At 38.0% G+C, this 15,045-nt stretch overlaps 1 protein-coding gene across 1 annotated transcript; it reads left to right on the forward strand.

Moving 5' to 3' along the window:
* The first annotated feature begins 7 nt into the window (after nt 1–7).
* Nucleotides 8–6,240, forward strand: LOC129399159 (natural killer cells antigen CD94-like). Its single transcript, XM_055118453.1, has 6 exons — nt 8–14; nt 1,798–1,890; nt 2,010–2,060; nt 3,821–3,978; nt 5,250–5,353; nt 6,120–6,240. Exons 1-6 carry the CDS (start codon nt 8–10, stop codon nt 6,238–6,240), a joined length of 534 nt encoding a protein of 177 aa, XP_054974428.1.
* Nucleotides 6,241–15,045: the final 8,805 nt, after the last annotated feature.

Genomic DNA, 15,045 nt, shown 5'->3' on the forward strand with positions numbered 1-15,045 from the left:
GTCTCCCATGGCAGGTATGTGTGGATCAAGCTATAAAATTAAAAAATTGAATAGTGAGTAATATAACCACTAATTTGATTAACTTTGGAGCAGGGATTTTGGAAATAAGTGGTCTTTATTATTTTTTAAAAGAATTTTACCTGATATCAGAATTTTCCACTTTTTATCTTTCTGATACTCTATAGATATTATTTTGTGAAGTTTTCCCAACAGTTTTAAAATATGGTTTCTGATAGGCACAGTCCTATATCCTGACTAGAAACGTATTTACCAGGTTCAGCTTTGAGAAACATTAGAGCATAAAAATACAGAACTATTATAACAATGATTCAAAGTGTACTTCATATTTTCATTTACAGTTTGTTGCGACTTCCCAAAGTCACTCAGGTTCACTTTTGACATAGTGAGCTGTTGTTAATGAAATACTTTCTGGGAGTGCGCTGCGTTTTAATGCAGAGTACTCTGTCTTTCGGGATTAGAGGGAGCTCTGATAGCTGTGCCTGTAGGACACAGGCCCCTCCAGAGACACTCGACCTGGAAGAGTAGACTGGACTGTTCAATATTCTGACCCAGCCATGTGGAGCTGCCCGGGTCCCGCAGTGTTGGAGCCCCCAGACCCAGTGTTGCTGGGAGAAGGGAATCTGCTACTAGTGGTCAAACCTGGGGCCTCACACTTGCTTGCAATAAGCAGTATCTGTGAGCAATCAATCTTGGATATGAGAAAATGTGATGCTCTTATGAAAACAATAGTTGCTTAATGGGTAGAGATGTGGCTCAAGGGTGGAGGGCAAGACTTGTCTGCGCAACGTTCTTATTCAAACTCAGTCCTTCAGGGGAAAGCCAGCCAACACCACTCACTGAGTGTTAGATCCACACGCTAGGAGTGGTTTTGGGTCCCGGGAACATTTGGTGTGTTTTCTATAAAAATGGTCCCGTATGGGTCAAAAGTCATTTTAATATTAAAATATTATAGATCACGAGATGCGACATTCTTGGGGAACTTCTTATCACACCAAGCCCAGGGTGTCCCAAGTCTACTCATTTCCATGTGACCTCCAGGTTGTTGAGAGGAGCCAGAGCTCTCTCAGATAGGGAATGCATTACAGTTAGGAGAAGGGAAATCTCCGGAAGTATTATTTTGACAATGAGAAATCATAGTAAATCAAAGACTCTGAGTCTAAAAAACTTACTTCATTTCTCACTGGAATCTTTATAAGCATTAATATTTTGAAGAAACAATATTTGTAATGGATCCTTAGTTTTCTTATGTACATTCTTCCTGTGACTTTTGTATAAAATTGAAAAAAATCAACCTCAGTTATGTAAGGGCATAAATAAAATTTGTTGACCTTTCTACCCAAGATCTAATTTTCTTTTCCAAAATTTAAATAAATAGTATAGCCAAGAAATTGTACCTGGATGATAGTAAAGAAGTAAAAGTATAGATGATCTCCCTGAAGAATAAGAAGTATGTCATGTAGATATATTGGCATTTGTGATCAGAGAAAGCACAGCACTACTTGTACATTATATGAGATTTGCCTTACACTGGCCGTGTTGGGATTGATTCCTGGCACCACATGTGATCCTCAGAGAAGCATCTCTGCGCAATCTATACGTGGTCCCCAAAGGGGAAGATTGGAATTAGGGAAAGTTACTAAGTCGATAGCTGTTCATCTGGGTGGGTCTATAAATCCACAAAATGATTGATTCGTTTTTCATTTTTTTGTGATTTTTAAGAACTACAACTCCCATGCTTTACTTTTAAAGTGTTTCCTTTCTTTTCTTTCTCTCCAGCCTTTCGGACCACTCAGTGGAGGTGGATCTCTGGAATCTTAGGAATATTGTGCCTTTTCCTGATGATACTTTTAGGAATTTTGTTGAATAAGCGTAAGGATTTTTAATTTTGAAATGTATAAAATTCTGATAAAGTCATTTAATTTTAGATTTTATTTTATTGATGTGTAATATATTTTCATAAATTAATTATTTTTAATGATTTTTTGCAGCATATTTGAATCAAAGTATTACGCCAACCCCCTCGCCAGGATTGCAGGAAGGTAGGATTCAAACTTTGGAAAACATTGTTAGAAAAAAAACAGTTCATTTCACATTTTTGTCACAGAGAATTCTGATTTCACATTGCAATGCAAGTGGATCTAAAAAGGACAGATTTCATAGTTGTCTAATATAAAAATTTATAAACTGCATTGAATATTCACATTTAATATATATTAATATAACATATATTTAATTTGTTGAGTGAGAATGCAGTGACATAACTTTTCCTTTCTGGGTATTCGTGTTTTAATGACTGATCAAAACCAAATTACATTCAATATTAGTTAATTCAAATTATTGCCCTGTGGTTTCTCAGAGTCCATTACTCATATTTGCTTTCTTTTGAATATGCTTCCTTCATGATTTTCACTGTAGTAAAAAGACTCCTGATATATTTATTCAGTGAAATCAAGCTCAAAACCCCAATTTTTTAATGTATTTTTCTAAATAGCTTCTATGTTGCCTACATTGTCTTACTGTCTCTTGTGATCATAGGTTGCTTTGTTTAAAACTATTTCCTTTTTTTGTAGCTTTTGGGAATATAAAAGGTTTGTGTAACTTTGTATAAGATAAAAGCATGGAATGTGCTGACATGATAAACTTTGGTAATATGAGATAATGTCATTAGCTTTAATCATGTCATCGAGTTATCATTTATTTATATAGTGAAAAATTAAAGCTCTGTGGTACAGGCTCCGGTGCCATGACGTACATGACTAAGAAAAAAAATGTTTGTAGTACTATCAGTAATAAGCTGATAGAAATTCTGACTGTGCTTCATTCAATTCTGTTTTGAAAATAAACTATCCTTTTTATAATACCAGGGTTATCCCTAAATGCCTTGCTCTTTATCCTTCAGGAAATATGCTTAAATATTTTTCTTCTTTAAATACCCCAAACAACAAAGCTAAGACCAGAGCAGTAGTATAGCGGGGAGGTTTCCCCTATCGCCGACCCGGTTTCAATCTCCGGCTCCCATATATTCCTCGTGCAGTCAGGAGTAATTCCTAAGTGCAGAGCCAGGAGTAACCCCTGAGCATCACTGGGTATGACCCAAAAACCCAACAAAAAATTTAAATAATAAACAACAAAGCTCAAGTTTTGGTCACTTCCTAAAAAAAATATATTTCTAGATAATTCTCTCCTCATCTTAAACACCATTACTCTTATCTTTCTTATACCCTGCCTTGCAATATTTTAATATACTCCATTATTGTGGCCAAAATGTCATCAGATGTTATTAGTAAATGATTTGGAAATTAGATAATTCAGATTAGAAGTTAGATATTTCTTATCTATCTTATACCCTGCCTTAAATATTTTAATATACTCCATTATTGTGATCAATTGTCATCAAATGCTATTAATAAATGATTTGGAAATTAGACAATTAAGATTGGAAGTTAGATATTTATCTACGTATCCATCTACCTATTTATATATACATTAATTTGCCCTGAACAATGATGTCTGTAGAGTTCCAATATGATTTTTTTTTTTTTGGTTTGCCACTCTTGGCAGTTCTCAGGGGTTACTCTTATCTCTGCATCCAGAATCTCTCCTGGTGTCCTGAGGGGACTATATGGGATTCTGGGAATTGAACCCAAGTCGCCTGTGTGCAAGGCAACCACTCTACCTGTTACACTATCTCTTAGCCCCAAGAGATATCAGTAAAATTATCAGTAAATGCTTTTCAAAATGGTCAATAGCCCTGAAAAATCGGAATCTCTTAATTCATCAGTGATGTCTTTTCTCTTAGATCATTCTGACAGCTGCTGTTTTTGTCCGGAAGGGTGGCTTGGACATCAATGCAAATGTTACTTTTTTTCCATTGAGCAAAAGAGCTGGGAAGCGAGTAGGAACTTCTGTGAATCCAAGAATTCCAGCCTCCTTCAGTTGCACAGCAAAGATGAACTGGCATGTACTTAATTCTATTTTTCTACATTTTCTGGCTGAGGAAAATATACTATCTATATAAACTGAATAATGTGATTCACTTTTTATAATGGATAGTCATTTTGAATAATGACTTACAAATTTTCTTTGCTTCAAAACAATAATTATAAAACCTACATAGCATTTATTCAAAGATGTGTATTACAGAAACAAAAAATCAAGACATGTTCAATATAGTAGGAGAGAATTTTCAGAGAATTTAAGAAGATCTAAAAGATAAAGGTCTCTTTTTTCTTTTTTTCTTTTTTTTTTTTTTGGTTTTTCGATCACACCCAGCGATGCACAGGGGTTACTCCTGGCTTATGCACTCAGGAATTACTCCTGGCGGTGCTCAGGGGACCATATGGGATGTTGGGAATCGAACCTGGGTTGGTCGCATGCAAGGAAAACACCCTACCCGCTGTGCTATCGCACCAGCCCCCAAAAGGTCATTATTTTTTTATTTAAATACCAACTAAACAAGTTTGTGATTCTAGTTTACAATTGAATGTATAAGTAGCTATGTCTATTTTGGGTATATTTTAGAAAAGGAATGGGAACTGAGTTCATGAAAATCCCAGTTCCTTGTGTTGTAGTACTTTCCAAGCAGTGCTCATGGGAGCTGAGCCATTATTCGTGATGCTCAGGCCCGCTGTGCGGACATCAACCCTGCCATAAAAGTCTGTCGGTTCAGTGCTCGGGCTGGCCCTTTGGTTCTGAGAGGGACGACACATGATGCCTGAGATTAAACTTTGAGACCAGTGCACAAAAGGCACGTGCTAAAGTATATTTTATTAAATAATATAGGTCTTATTATTTTATACTTAAAGTGCTGCTACTCTATGTCCAGTTTAAAGCTATTTCTTCAACTCCCCAAACCCAATTCTTAAGGAAACAAACAAACAAAAAATTCCACCACTTGCCCAAGAATTCAGGATACTGCTGATTTGAGATCCAGTTTGCTGATCCATGAAAGAAGTGACCCATGAAAATATTGATTCCCTTTTAAATAGTTTTGATTCCTGTGGAAATAATATTTTGTGATATATTTTCACTATAAATCACTGAGCCAGATCAGAAGAAAATGAGAGAGCCAGTGAGCGATACTTTCAAAAGTCAGATGCAAAAAAATGATTTTCGTCTGCAGGTTGGAGAGGCAGACTCAGATTTCGGATGATGACTTTCTTAAATCTATGTTTTCCCACCGCGTTCATTCAGTTTAGGTCTCTATTCCTGACTTTGTTTCCAAGCAGGGTTTTGTCCGGCGCAGTCGGTACTTTTACTGGATTGGAATTTCTTACAATAAGGATCGCGGTGCCTGGTTTTGGCTGAATGGCTCTGCCTTCTCCCCCGCTCTGTAAGTTTCTGGCAGCTCAGGCCTTTTCTATTCTTGATGCGTTTATCCTTAGAGCTCCACATAGAAAGTGATACTGTGGAATATGTTCAAAAATTACCTGCTTGGGGCCTGAGAATTTAAAAAAAATAGCAGTTTTACCCACATCCTTAAAATTACAAGTTCATGCTCAGGTGTCATTAAATCTGTGAAGCTGTGGTCATAAAATCTTTCTACACCTGCTTTCATGTTGCCTCAGTGCAGACTCTGCTTATGGATGCCCATGTCCAACTGTGATATATTGTCCAACTGTCAGCCTCACAGATGATGTTATAGAACCAGGAGCCATTGCTTTATTTATTCTGCTGGATTCCAGTACTCTTAGAACTCTCCATATTTCAAATATTCTTGGTAATTTTTTATATTTGCAATCATTGACTTTTCATTTCCATTCTTTGTTATGGTATTTGCGACAAAACAAACTTGATTTTATACTTGATTTTTAGACTAGATTAGCTAATGTACCTTTAACAAAATAGAGGTAACAGATATTATTTATTTAAATGCAAAAATAAAATCTCTGACCTCAGTGATACTGATTACTGAAGTAATCACAAAGCTGTCACAAGATTGTATTCTGAAACTGAAAACTTTGGCTAAAGAATGAAAAAGAATTATGATCAATATATCAGTATTTTTTAAATCCTTTGGAAACCTTTCAATGTAATGAGAACCCCTGAATATTTTTATTTCTTTTAATCATCTGTTAACATTTGATTTTTTATTACAGATTTAAAGAGCCTCAAGCTTTCAACACAAAGAAATGCATAACGTATAAACCAGGTGAAGGATTTTTGGATGATTCCTGTGAGAAGAAAAATAGTTACATCTGCAAACAACAGCTTAATTAGGTTTTCTTGTGGTGAAAGGGTGGGATGTAGGTCTACTGATACTAAGAATGTTACCTTGAATCTTATATTAATATCAATTATCTATTTCTAGAATATCTGTCTAGTGTTTCAAAATGTACCTCAAAAAAGTTAAAATTATGTGTTTGTAAACTTATTAAATATGTAAAACTATACCTGGAATTATATAGCTTCAAGATAATTTAATAAATGTTTTGACGCAATACATACTTGAATAGCAAATTAAATGCTTTATACTTATCATTTATAAATCCCCTGTGGATAAAGTTAAAAAAAATAATTCACATAGAATACTAGATACCAATTTTATGTAGTTCTTTTAATGCCTTAGTCAATTGGGCAGTCCATCTTCAGCTAACTTGATGGATGCTATTTTTGAATATTTATATGTGAATATATTTTAATTTGGATAATTTCACTATTATGTGTCTATTACTATAACTAGCTAAATACAAAAGTGCCCTATGGACTTCATGAACAGTAGAAGTAGTTCTCTCCCCTGGTTTAGAGAGCTCTCAGCATTGTTTCTTGAAATAATCTCTCTTCTCCCTTCTGGGACTTCCACTGTCCTTTCTTTATTCCCTTCTGGAGATTTAGAGCTCTCCAAGTGCTCTTCCATTTTTCTCCATCTCATTTCTCACTCATCTCTCACCTTCTGTCATTTCTATAATTAGCCTCATTAATTCTTTTGTCCACAACAACTGCCCTATTTTCTATATATTTTTATGTATTTTATTTTCATAAAAGTAGTTCACAAGAGTTCATTACAGATAATATCCAAACACCAATCCCACCACCGAGCACCTTCCCATCACAATAAGAGGGAAGTGTGTGAAGGTTGTTGTATTTCATTCTGGAGCCATTTAAGCCCGAATATAAGAGAACACAAACAACTATGTTAAAACCAAACAAATGTCTGCTACTTTTGATAAGTAAGTGAGATAGAGTGTAAGAGGTCTCAGGGCTGCAAATGTGGCCACACACTCTAGGAAATTCTGCAGCATTCTCTTCCAGGCGCTTTAGTTTATAGTTTCTGAGTCTTGGCCATTGATGAGATTATATGGTGCTGGGGGCAGTTTGTGGGTGTGACTGCCAAGCTACTGGGAAACTGGGGAGCTGGGGGAGAGGAGGCCCAGTCCCGATCAGAGCAGGCTTGGAGATCTCAGTCACGGGTTCCCGCAAACCTGGATTTTTCTGCTAGTCTGCTAGTCTGCTCTTGGGAGAGGCTTGTCCGAGCGTGTGGAGAGTGGCCTTGAGCATGACGGTGGTTGGGTTCTGGAGGCTGCCGAGGTTCTGCTTGGGGTAGGGAGGAAACTCAACCCGGCCCTCTCTGAGGTGCCCTGGTGAAGACAGCCTGGCACAGGGTCAGGACGTTCTGTATATTTTCTATATTTTAGATAATCCTTTACTTAACTAATTTATTTAATATTCATTAATTTATTTATATCAAGGATAATTTTTATATCATAGGTATCTAGCTAAAATATTTCTACAGCTACTTAATTTCCTCCTTTGGTCACGAGTTGCTTTTCTCTGCTTTCTTATGGCAGTTATTTTTAAGTATCTGTTAGATCACAATTTTGTGTTTAAGTTTAATTGCTCTATTTTAAAGCTTCCCTTTTTTTCTGATGCTTTGTTTCCCTACTTTTTCAAATCATTAGTGTACTTTTCCTGTGTACTTTTTGATCTATAAACAATTCGGTTCCTTTCTTCTTATATCCAGTAGATGGTGCTAATGATGTGACTTTAGTTTTAGATCTTTATCAGTGAGTGGGAAAAGGAAGTGAGAATATTGTCTGTCTTGTCTATCTTCCCTGTTAATCTTGTCCAGGCCTAACCCAATATGCAAAGCCTTTATTGATAATATCTCCTTTCCCCACCCAACCACCCTCACCCCCTTTCTTACTCTCTCAGGCCTACCCAACAATGTCATCTGTAGAAAAAAATTTCAGCCTGTGTCTTTCTGTTCTTTGTCATGAGAATAAGAATTCTAGCTAAGTTGTAATTGTGTCAGTTGTAACTTAAAAGGAGGAAATGCTAATAATAATTCACGGTGTTGCACTGTTGACATCATGCCTCTAGTTTTCATATTATTACTGCAATGGCATATATTTCAGAACATTTTATAGATTTCAGGTGTACAACAATATAATTGGTATTTATCATACCATGTAATGATGACCATCTAGTTTCCATTCTCTGACATACTAGTGATCCATATACCAACTTACCAATGCTCCATTTTCTCATCCCAGCTGGTAACCACCATTGGTTTGGTTCTGTGTCTAAATGTTTGGGGTTTTATGTTGTTGTTAATTTATTTGTTTCCATTGTGGGAAATGGTGCTCACAGATGATACCCAGGGGACCTTGGTACCATGCTCATTGAATCAAAGCCCTGTTGGCAGGCCTGGGCATGGTTATAATGTTGCTCAGGCCCTGTGGTACCATTGTCCGTCAGTACCACACTGGGTAGTTCTCAGGTGCTATGTGAAGTCAGGACTGAATCAATGATTCCACGAGTGTACTCCAGTGCTTTGACCCATACACCTGGTTCTAGTTTTGTTTTTTGCCTTCTATATATAGGTGGGGGTAGACTACATTTATATTTTTCTATCTGCAATTTTACTTGGCACAATATTCTAAGGCCCAGAAATGTTGATTCACATAAAAAGATTTTACACATGATAACCTTTCAGCATCTGTATTGCAAACCATAAAGCAGTAACCATTAAATGAGAGAGAGAAAGAGGAAAAGAGAAGAAAGCTGCCTGCTATAGAGGCAGACTGGGGGGTGTGTGGCTTGCGGGGTGGGAATGAAACTGGGGACATTGGTGCTGGGAATTTACACTGGTAGAAGGATGAGTATTGGGACATTATATGACTGAAACCGAATCATGAACAGCTCTGTAATGCTCTATCTCACAGTGATTCAATAAAAATAAAAATTATGTTAAAAATATTTTATTCACATTGCACTGTAGCACTGTCATCCCATTGTTCATCGATTTGCTTGAGCAGGCACCAGTAATGTCTCCATTGTGAGACATTATTGTTACTGTTTTGGGAAAACATTATTGTTACTGTTTTGGGAATATGCCACTGGTAGCTTGCCAGGCTGTGATACTTTCACTCGGTAGCTTGCTGGACTCTCCGAGAGGGACAGAGAGATCGAACTCAGGTCAGCGTAGTGCAAGGAAAACCTCCTACCTGCTGGACTATTGCTCCATACCATTCACATTAGAGAAAAATATATTCCTTCATATGGAAAACTACTATATTGATCAAATGAATTACCTCTCACCTTCTTTATACCTTCATATTTGTAGGTAGATTTGTAGATTTGTGACTAAATCTTTGAAATAATGTTGCAATTAAAATATGATTCCTTTTCATTTTAAGATTTGACATATAAAATGACAATTTGATGAAAATCATAAACATGTAAGAAAAGAATAAGGATCAGAACTCTTAGGCAGCAAAGTGCACACAATGAACGCGCATAGGAATCCATCGACTTGGATGGATGAAGATATTAATCAGAGCTTGCCCCAGCACTAACCAGCTGCTTACATTCTCAGATGGTGACTTCTGAGCATTCTTAGTGAGTATTTTTAATGAGGTTAAAGAAATGATAGTACACACCTGCAATAAAGAAAATGGATGAGAACAGACATGAGAAAACCAATCAGAAGTTAGAGAACCAAATAGAATAACTGGTGAAATGAAAACTTATTGAAAGAACTGAGTGGCAGAGTGACAAAATCAGAGGAATTGATTAAGGGTTTGAAAACAAGATGCAGAAATCATTTAATAAAAAACAGAAAACTAAAAATAGTGTAATGCCTCTCACCTTATTTTTTCCAAGGATTGATTTAGCTATTCATGGGGCTTTATTTTTCCATTTGCATTTCAGGAGTGTTTTAACTATTTCTTTGAAAAATTTAATGGGTATCATAAAGATTGCATTGAATCTGTATAACGCGTTGGGGCATATTGCCATTTTGACAATGTTATTCCTCCCAATCAATGAGCAGGGAATTTATCTCCATTTCTTCATGCCCTCTTTTATTTCTTGAAGTAATGATCTTTTTAGTTTTCTTTGTCTAGGTCTTTCACCTCTTTAGCTAAGCTGATTCTGAGTTACTGAGATATCTGATGCATAATTGTGAAAGGAATTTTATTTTTAAAATCTCATTCAATTAATTCCAGTCGTCACATGACATTCTGGAGGGTGGCACTGAAGAGTTTCGGTGAAATGGTATCGCGCTGTCGAACCTCTCTCTTAACGTCGATGATCACTTCCTTGCAGAATGGTGAGATCCTGGTGGTGAATCTGTAATAAAACTCATGGAGGATCTTGATGCACTGAGTTTGAACACCCTGTTTGGCTAGGGCTTCAATGACCACTTGTCTCAACAGAATCAAAGGCCTTCTTTAAATCAATGAACATTAGACACAGTGACATTTTGGACTTCCTAGACATCTCATGAAGCCTGGTCACCGTGTGGATATAGTTGATTCATCCTTCACTGCCATGCTCGATCACGTCATGCAACGATTGGAATGGAAAGGTTGGAAGGAATGGGAGTGAAGATAGACGGTCGGCAACTATACCACCTCCACTTCACTGATGACATTGTTCTAGTAACAGCAAACATTAGCCAAGCGGCACGAATGCTGGCCGACTTCGACTGTGAGTGTGGAAAGGTCGGACTGCAGTTGAATCTCAGGAAGATAATGTTAATGACAGACTAGTTCCTGATGTTCCATTTCCTCTCAATGGAACGAACATCTCTGAATGCAGCAATTATGTGTACCTAAGTCGAGAACTCAACATGACGAATGACCTTGGCACCTGAGCTATGCAGGAGAAAGACAGCGGCATGGAACGCCTTCAAGAGCGTCAAAGAAATAGCTAAGAGGATGAAGAATCTTTGGCTCCAGGCACATCTCTTCAATTCCACCTTTCTTCCTGCACTAATATATGCCTCAGAGACTGGGCCCTATGAAAACAGGGTGAGAATGCCATTCGGGTCTCCCAAAGAGGAATCGAAAGAGCTATGCTTGGAATATCACGGTTCACTCAAGTGAGAGAAGGAATCCGGAGTTCCGACCTCCGTAGACGATCGACAATCAGGGACACTATCTAATTTGTCAAGGAGTCAAAAATCAGATGGGCTGGGCATGTAATGCAATTTAAAGATGACTGCTGAACTAGAGCCATCAGCGACTGCATTCCACAGGACATCAAAAGAACCCATGGCTGTCCACCTACAAGATGGTCCGACTTTTTCGTCAAGACCCTGAATGAACGGTTTGAGGCTCTTCATGTTCCTGGAGCAAGCAGATGCCATTGGGTTACACTAGCACGTGACAGGAATGAATGGAGACCCCCCGTGACATTGAAATTAGAGGCATCTTCAAAGATGAAACACCACTGACTAAGCAAGTGGGAACAAAGATAAACATATGGGACTACATTAAACTAAGAAGCTTCTGCACCTACAAAGAAATGGTGACCAAGATACAGTCTGCGGAATGGGAAAAGTTATTTACTCCATACCCATCTGATAAAAGGTTAATGTCAAAGATATGTATTACACTGATAGAACTTTACAAGAAAAAAAAACATCGAACCCCATCAAAAAATGGGGAGAAGAAATAACAGAAGAAGAAAAGCATCATAGGTGCTTCTGGAGAAGCTGAAAGGTGAGATCAACGAAGAAGTACTAGCCAAAAATAATATAAATAAGAATTTTCCAGAGTCAAAGATTGCAGGCACTCCTATTTAAAAAGTTCAAAGAGTCTCAGTTAAAATTAACCCAAAGATAAAGATTCCATACAATATTTAATCAAAATGACTAAAATCAGAGACAGAATTCTGAAATCAGGAAGATCAAAGAAGGAATTTATAAACAAAGGATTTCCCATAGCTTTAAAGTGGCTCTTTTCTTGCGGGGAGGGCTTTTTGGGTCACACCTGGTGATGCATAGAGGTTACTCCTGGCTCTGCACTCAGGAATTACCCCTGGCAGTGCTCAGGAGACCATATGGGATGCTGGGAATCGAACCCAGTTTGGCCTTGTGCAAGGCAAATGCCCTACCCATTGTACTATCACTCCAGCCCCTAAAGTGGGTCTTTTAAACAACATTTGGGGGCCCAATATAATGGTACTACATAGGAAACAAGCCTAGTGAAATAAATACTTCCCCAAGAATACTTTATCCAGCTAGGTCATTACTCAAACTAAAAGTAATGATACAAAACTTCATAGATAAAGCAACAGCTTAAGATGTAGACAGTCATGAAAACAGCTTTGAAAGAAGTGCTAAATAATCTTTAAAATACAAGAAAAACACTTTTAATTTCTACAAAATAGTCACAATAAATTCCTTCATCATTCAAAAATCTCACTTAGCTTCAATGGCCTAAATATACCAGTGGAGAGTCTCAGAGTGATAGGTTGGTTCAGTAAACCAAAAACTTTCTGCCTCCTAAAATGGAACATATCTGAAAGGTCATGGTAAAGAAACTTCAAAATAAAAAGTTCAAAAATAATCTTATAAGAAACAATGGTCTAAAAAAGACTCTGATGAGACTAGCACACATCCAAAAGAACAAAAGCAACCGCTGTTGGAGAGGATGTGGGGAGAAAGGGACCCTTCTTCACTGCTGGTGGGAATGCCGACTGGTTCAGCCCTTCTGGAAAACAATTTGGACGACTCTCAAAAAATTAGATATTGAATTCCCATTTGACCCAGCAATACCACTGCTGGGAATATATCCCAGAGAGGCAAAAAAGTACAATCGAAACAACATCTGCACATGTATATTCATCGCAGCACTGTTTACAATAGCCAGAATCTGGAAAAAACCCGAATGCCCCAGAACGGATGACTGGTTGAGGAAACTTTGGTACATCTATACAATGGAATACTATGCAGCTGTTAGAAAAAAGGAGGTCAAGAATTTTGTAGTTAAGTGGATGGGCATGAAAAGTTTCATGCTGAGTGAAATGAGTCAGAAAGAGAGAGACAGACATAGAAAGATTGCACTCATCTATGGTATATAGAATAACAGAGTGGGAGACTAACACCCAAGAACTGTAGAAATAAGTACCAGGAGGTTGACTCCATGGCTTCGAGGCTGGCCTCACGTTCCGGGGAAAGGTCAACTCAGAGAAGCGATCACCAACTACATTGTAGTTGAAGGCCATGTGGGGGAAGGGAGTTGCGGGCTGAATGAGGGCTAGAGACTGAGCACAGCGGCCACTCAACACCTTTATTGCAAACCACAACAGCTAATTAGAGAGAGAAAACAGAAGGGAATGCCTTGCCACAGTGGCAGGGTGGGGTGGGGGGGAGATGGGATTGGGGAGGGTGGGAGGGACGCTGGGTTTACGGGTGGTGGAGAATGGGCACTGGTGAAGGGATGGGTTCCCAAACTTTGTATGAGGGAAGTATAAGCACAAAAGTGTATAAATCTGTAACTGTACCCTCACGGTGATTCTCTAATTAAAAATAAATAAATTTAAAAAAAAAGACTCTGATGGGTATATTTATATTAGCATAGACTTCAAACTAAAATGGTCAATAAAGACAGAAATGGATGTTGGGGGGCTGGAGCGATAGCACAGCGGGTAGGGTGTTTGCCTTGAACGCGGCCGACCCGGGTTCGATTCCCAGCATCCCATATGGTCCCCCCAGCACCGCCAGGGGTGATTTCTGAGTGCAGAGCCAGGTGTAACCCCTGAGCATCGTCAGGTGTGACCTAAAAAGCAAAAAAAAGAAAAAAAAGAAATGATGTTGGGCCTAACAGACAGGTATAGGGGTCTTTACCATGAAAAAAGTTCTAGTACACAATCTTCTTAAATGAGATACAACACATGCTGGGAAACAAAACATGTCTAAAGAAAATGAAGATGGGCTGGAGCGATAGCACCGAGGGTAGGGCGTTTGCCTTGCACGCAGTCAACCCGGGTTCGATTCCTCCGTCCCTCTCCGAAGAGCCTGGCAAGCTACCTGTGGCGTATTCGAACAGTAGCAACAAGTCTCACAATGGAGACATTACTGGTGCCCGCTCTAGCAAATCAATGAACAACAGAACAGCAGTGCTACAGAAATCATATCAACTATTTCAGATAGAAACAGCTTTAAAAACGGAAGCTTATCACAAAGAAAAATGATGAAGGGTGCAAGTATTTGGAGACTAAATAACTTACTACTGCACAAATCAGTTGTTCAAAAATAAAAGAAGAAGAAATAAAAAATAAATTTCTGTACACAAATGAGTATGAAGTCATAATTTACCAAACCATGTGGGACACAGCAAGAGCTGTGCTGAGGGAAGTTCAGAGCAATGCAAGTGTTCATCTGAAGCAAGAAAATGTCAATAAATAACTTAACTGTATTCCTTATTTTTAAAATTATTTATTTATTTATTTATTTTTTAGTGAGTCACAGTGAGGGAACAGTTACAGATTCACACCTTTTCGTGCTTGGTTTTCCCTCATGCAATCTTCGAGAGCCCATCCCTCCACCAGTGTCCATTCTCCACCACCAATAAACCCAGTATCCCTCCCACCCCCCAATCCCATCTCCCCACCCCACCCCGCCTCTGTGGCAGGACATTCCAATTTCTAACTGTACTTCTTATTCTACTAGAAAAAGGCCAACAAAGGGAACTTAATATAAGCAGATAAAAGTAAATACCAAAATTTAGAATGAAAATAAATAAAATAGAGACCTAAAAAACAGCAATTGCACATGGTTAAAGCAATAATACA

Source organism: Sorex araneus, chromosome 10 (assembly GCF_027595985.1).
Source record: "Sorex araneus isolate mSorAra2 chromosome 10, mSorAra2.pri, whole genome shotgun sequence".
In the NCBI taxonomy this organism is placed as follows: Eukaryota; Metazoa; Chordata; class Mammalia; order Eulipotyphla; family Soricidae; genus Sorex; species Sorex araneus.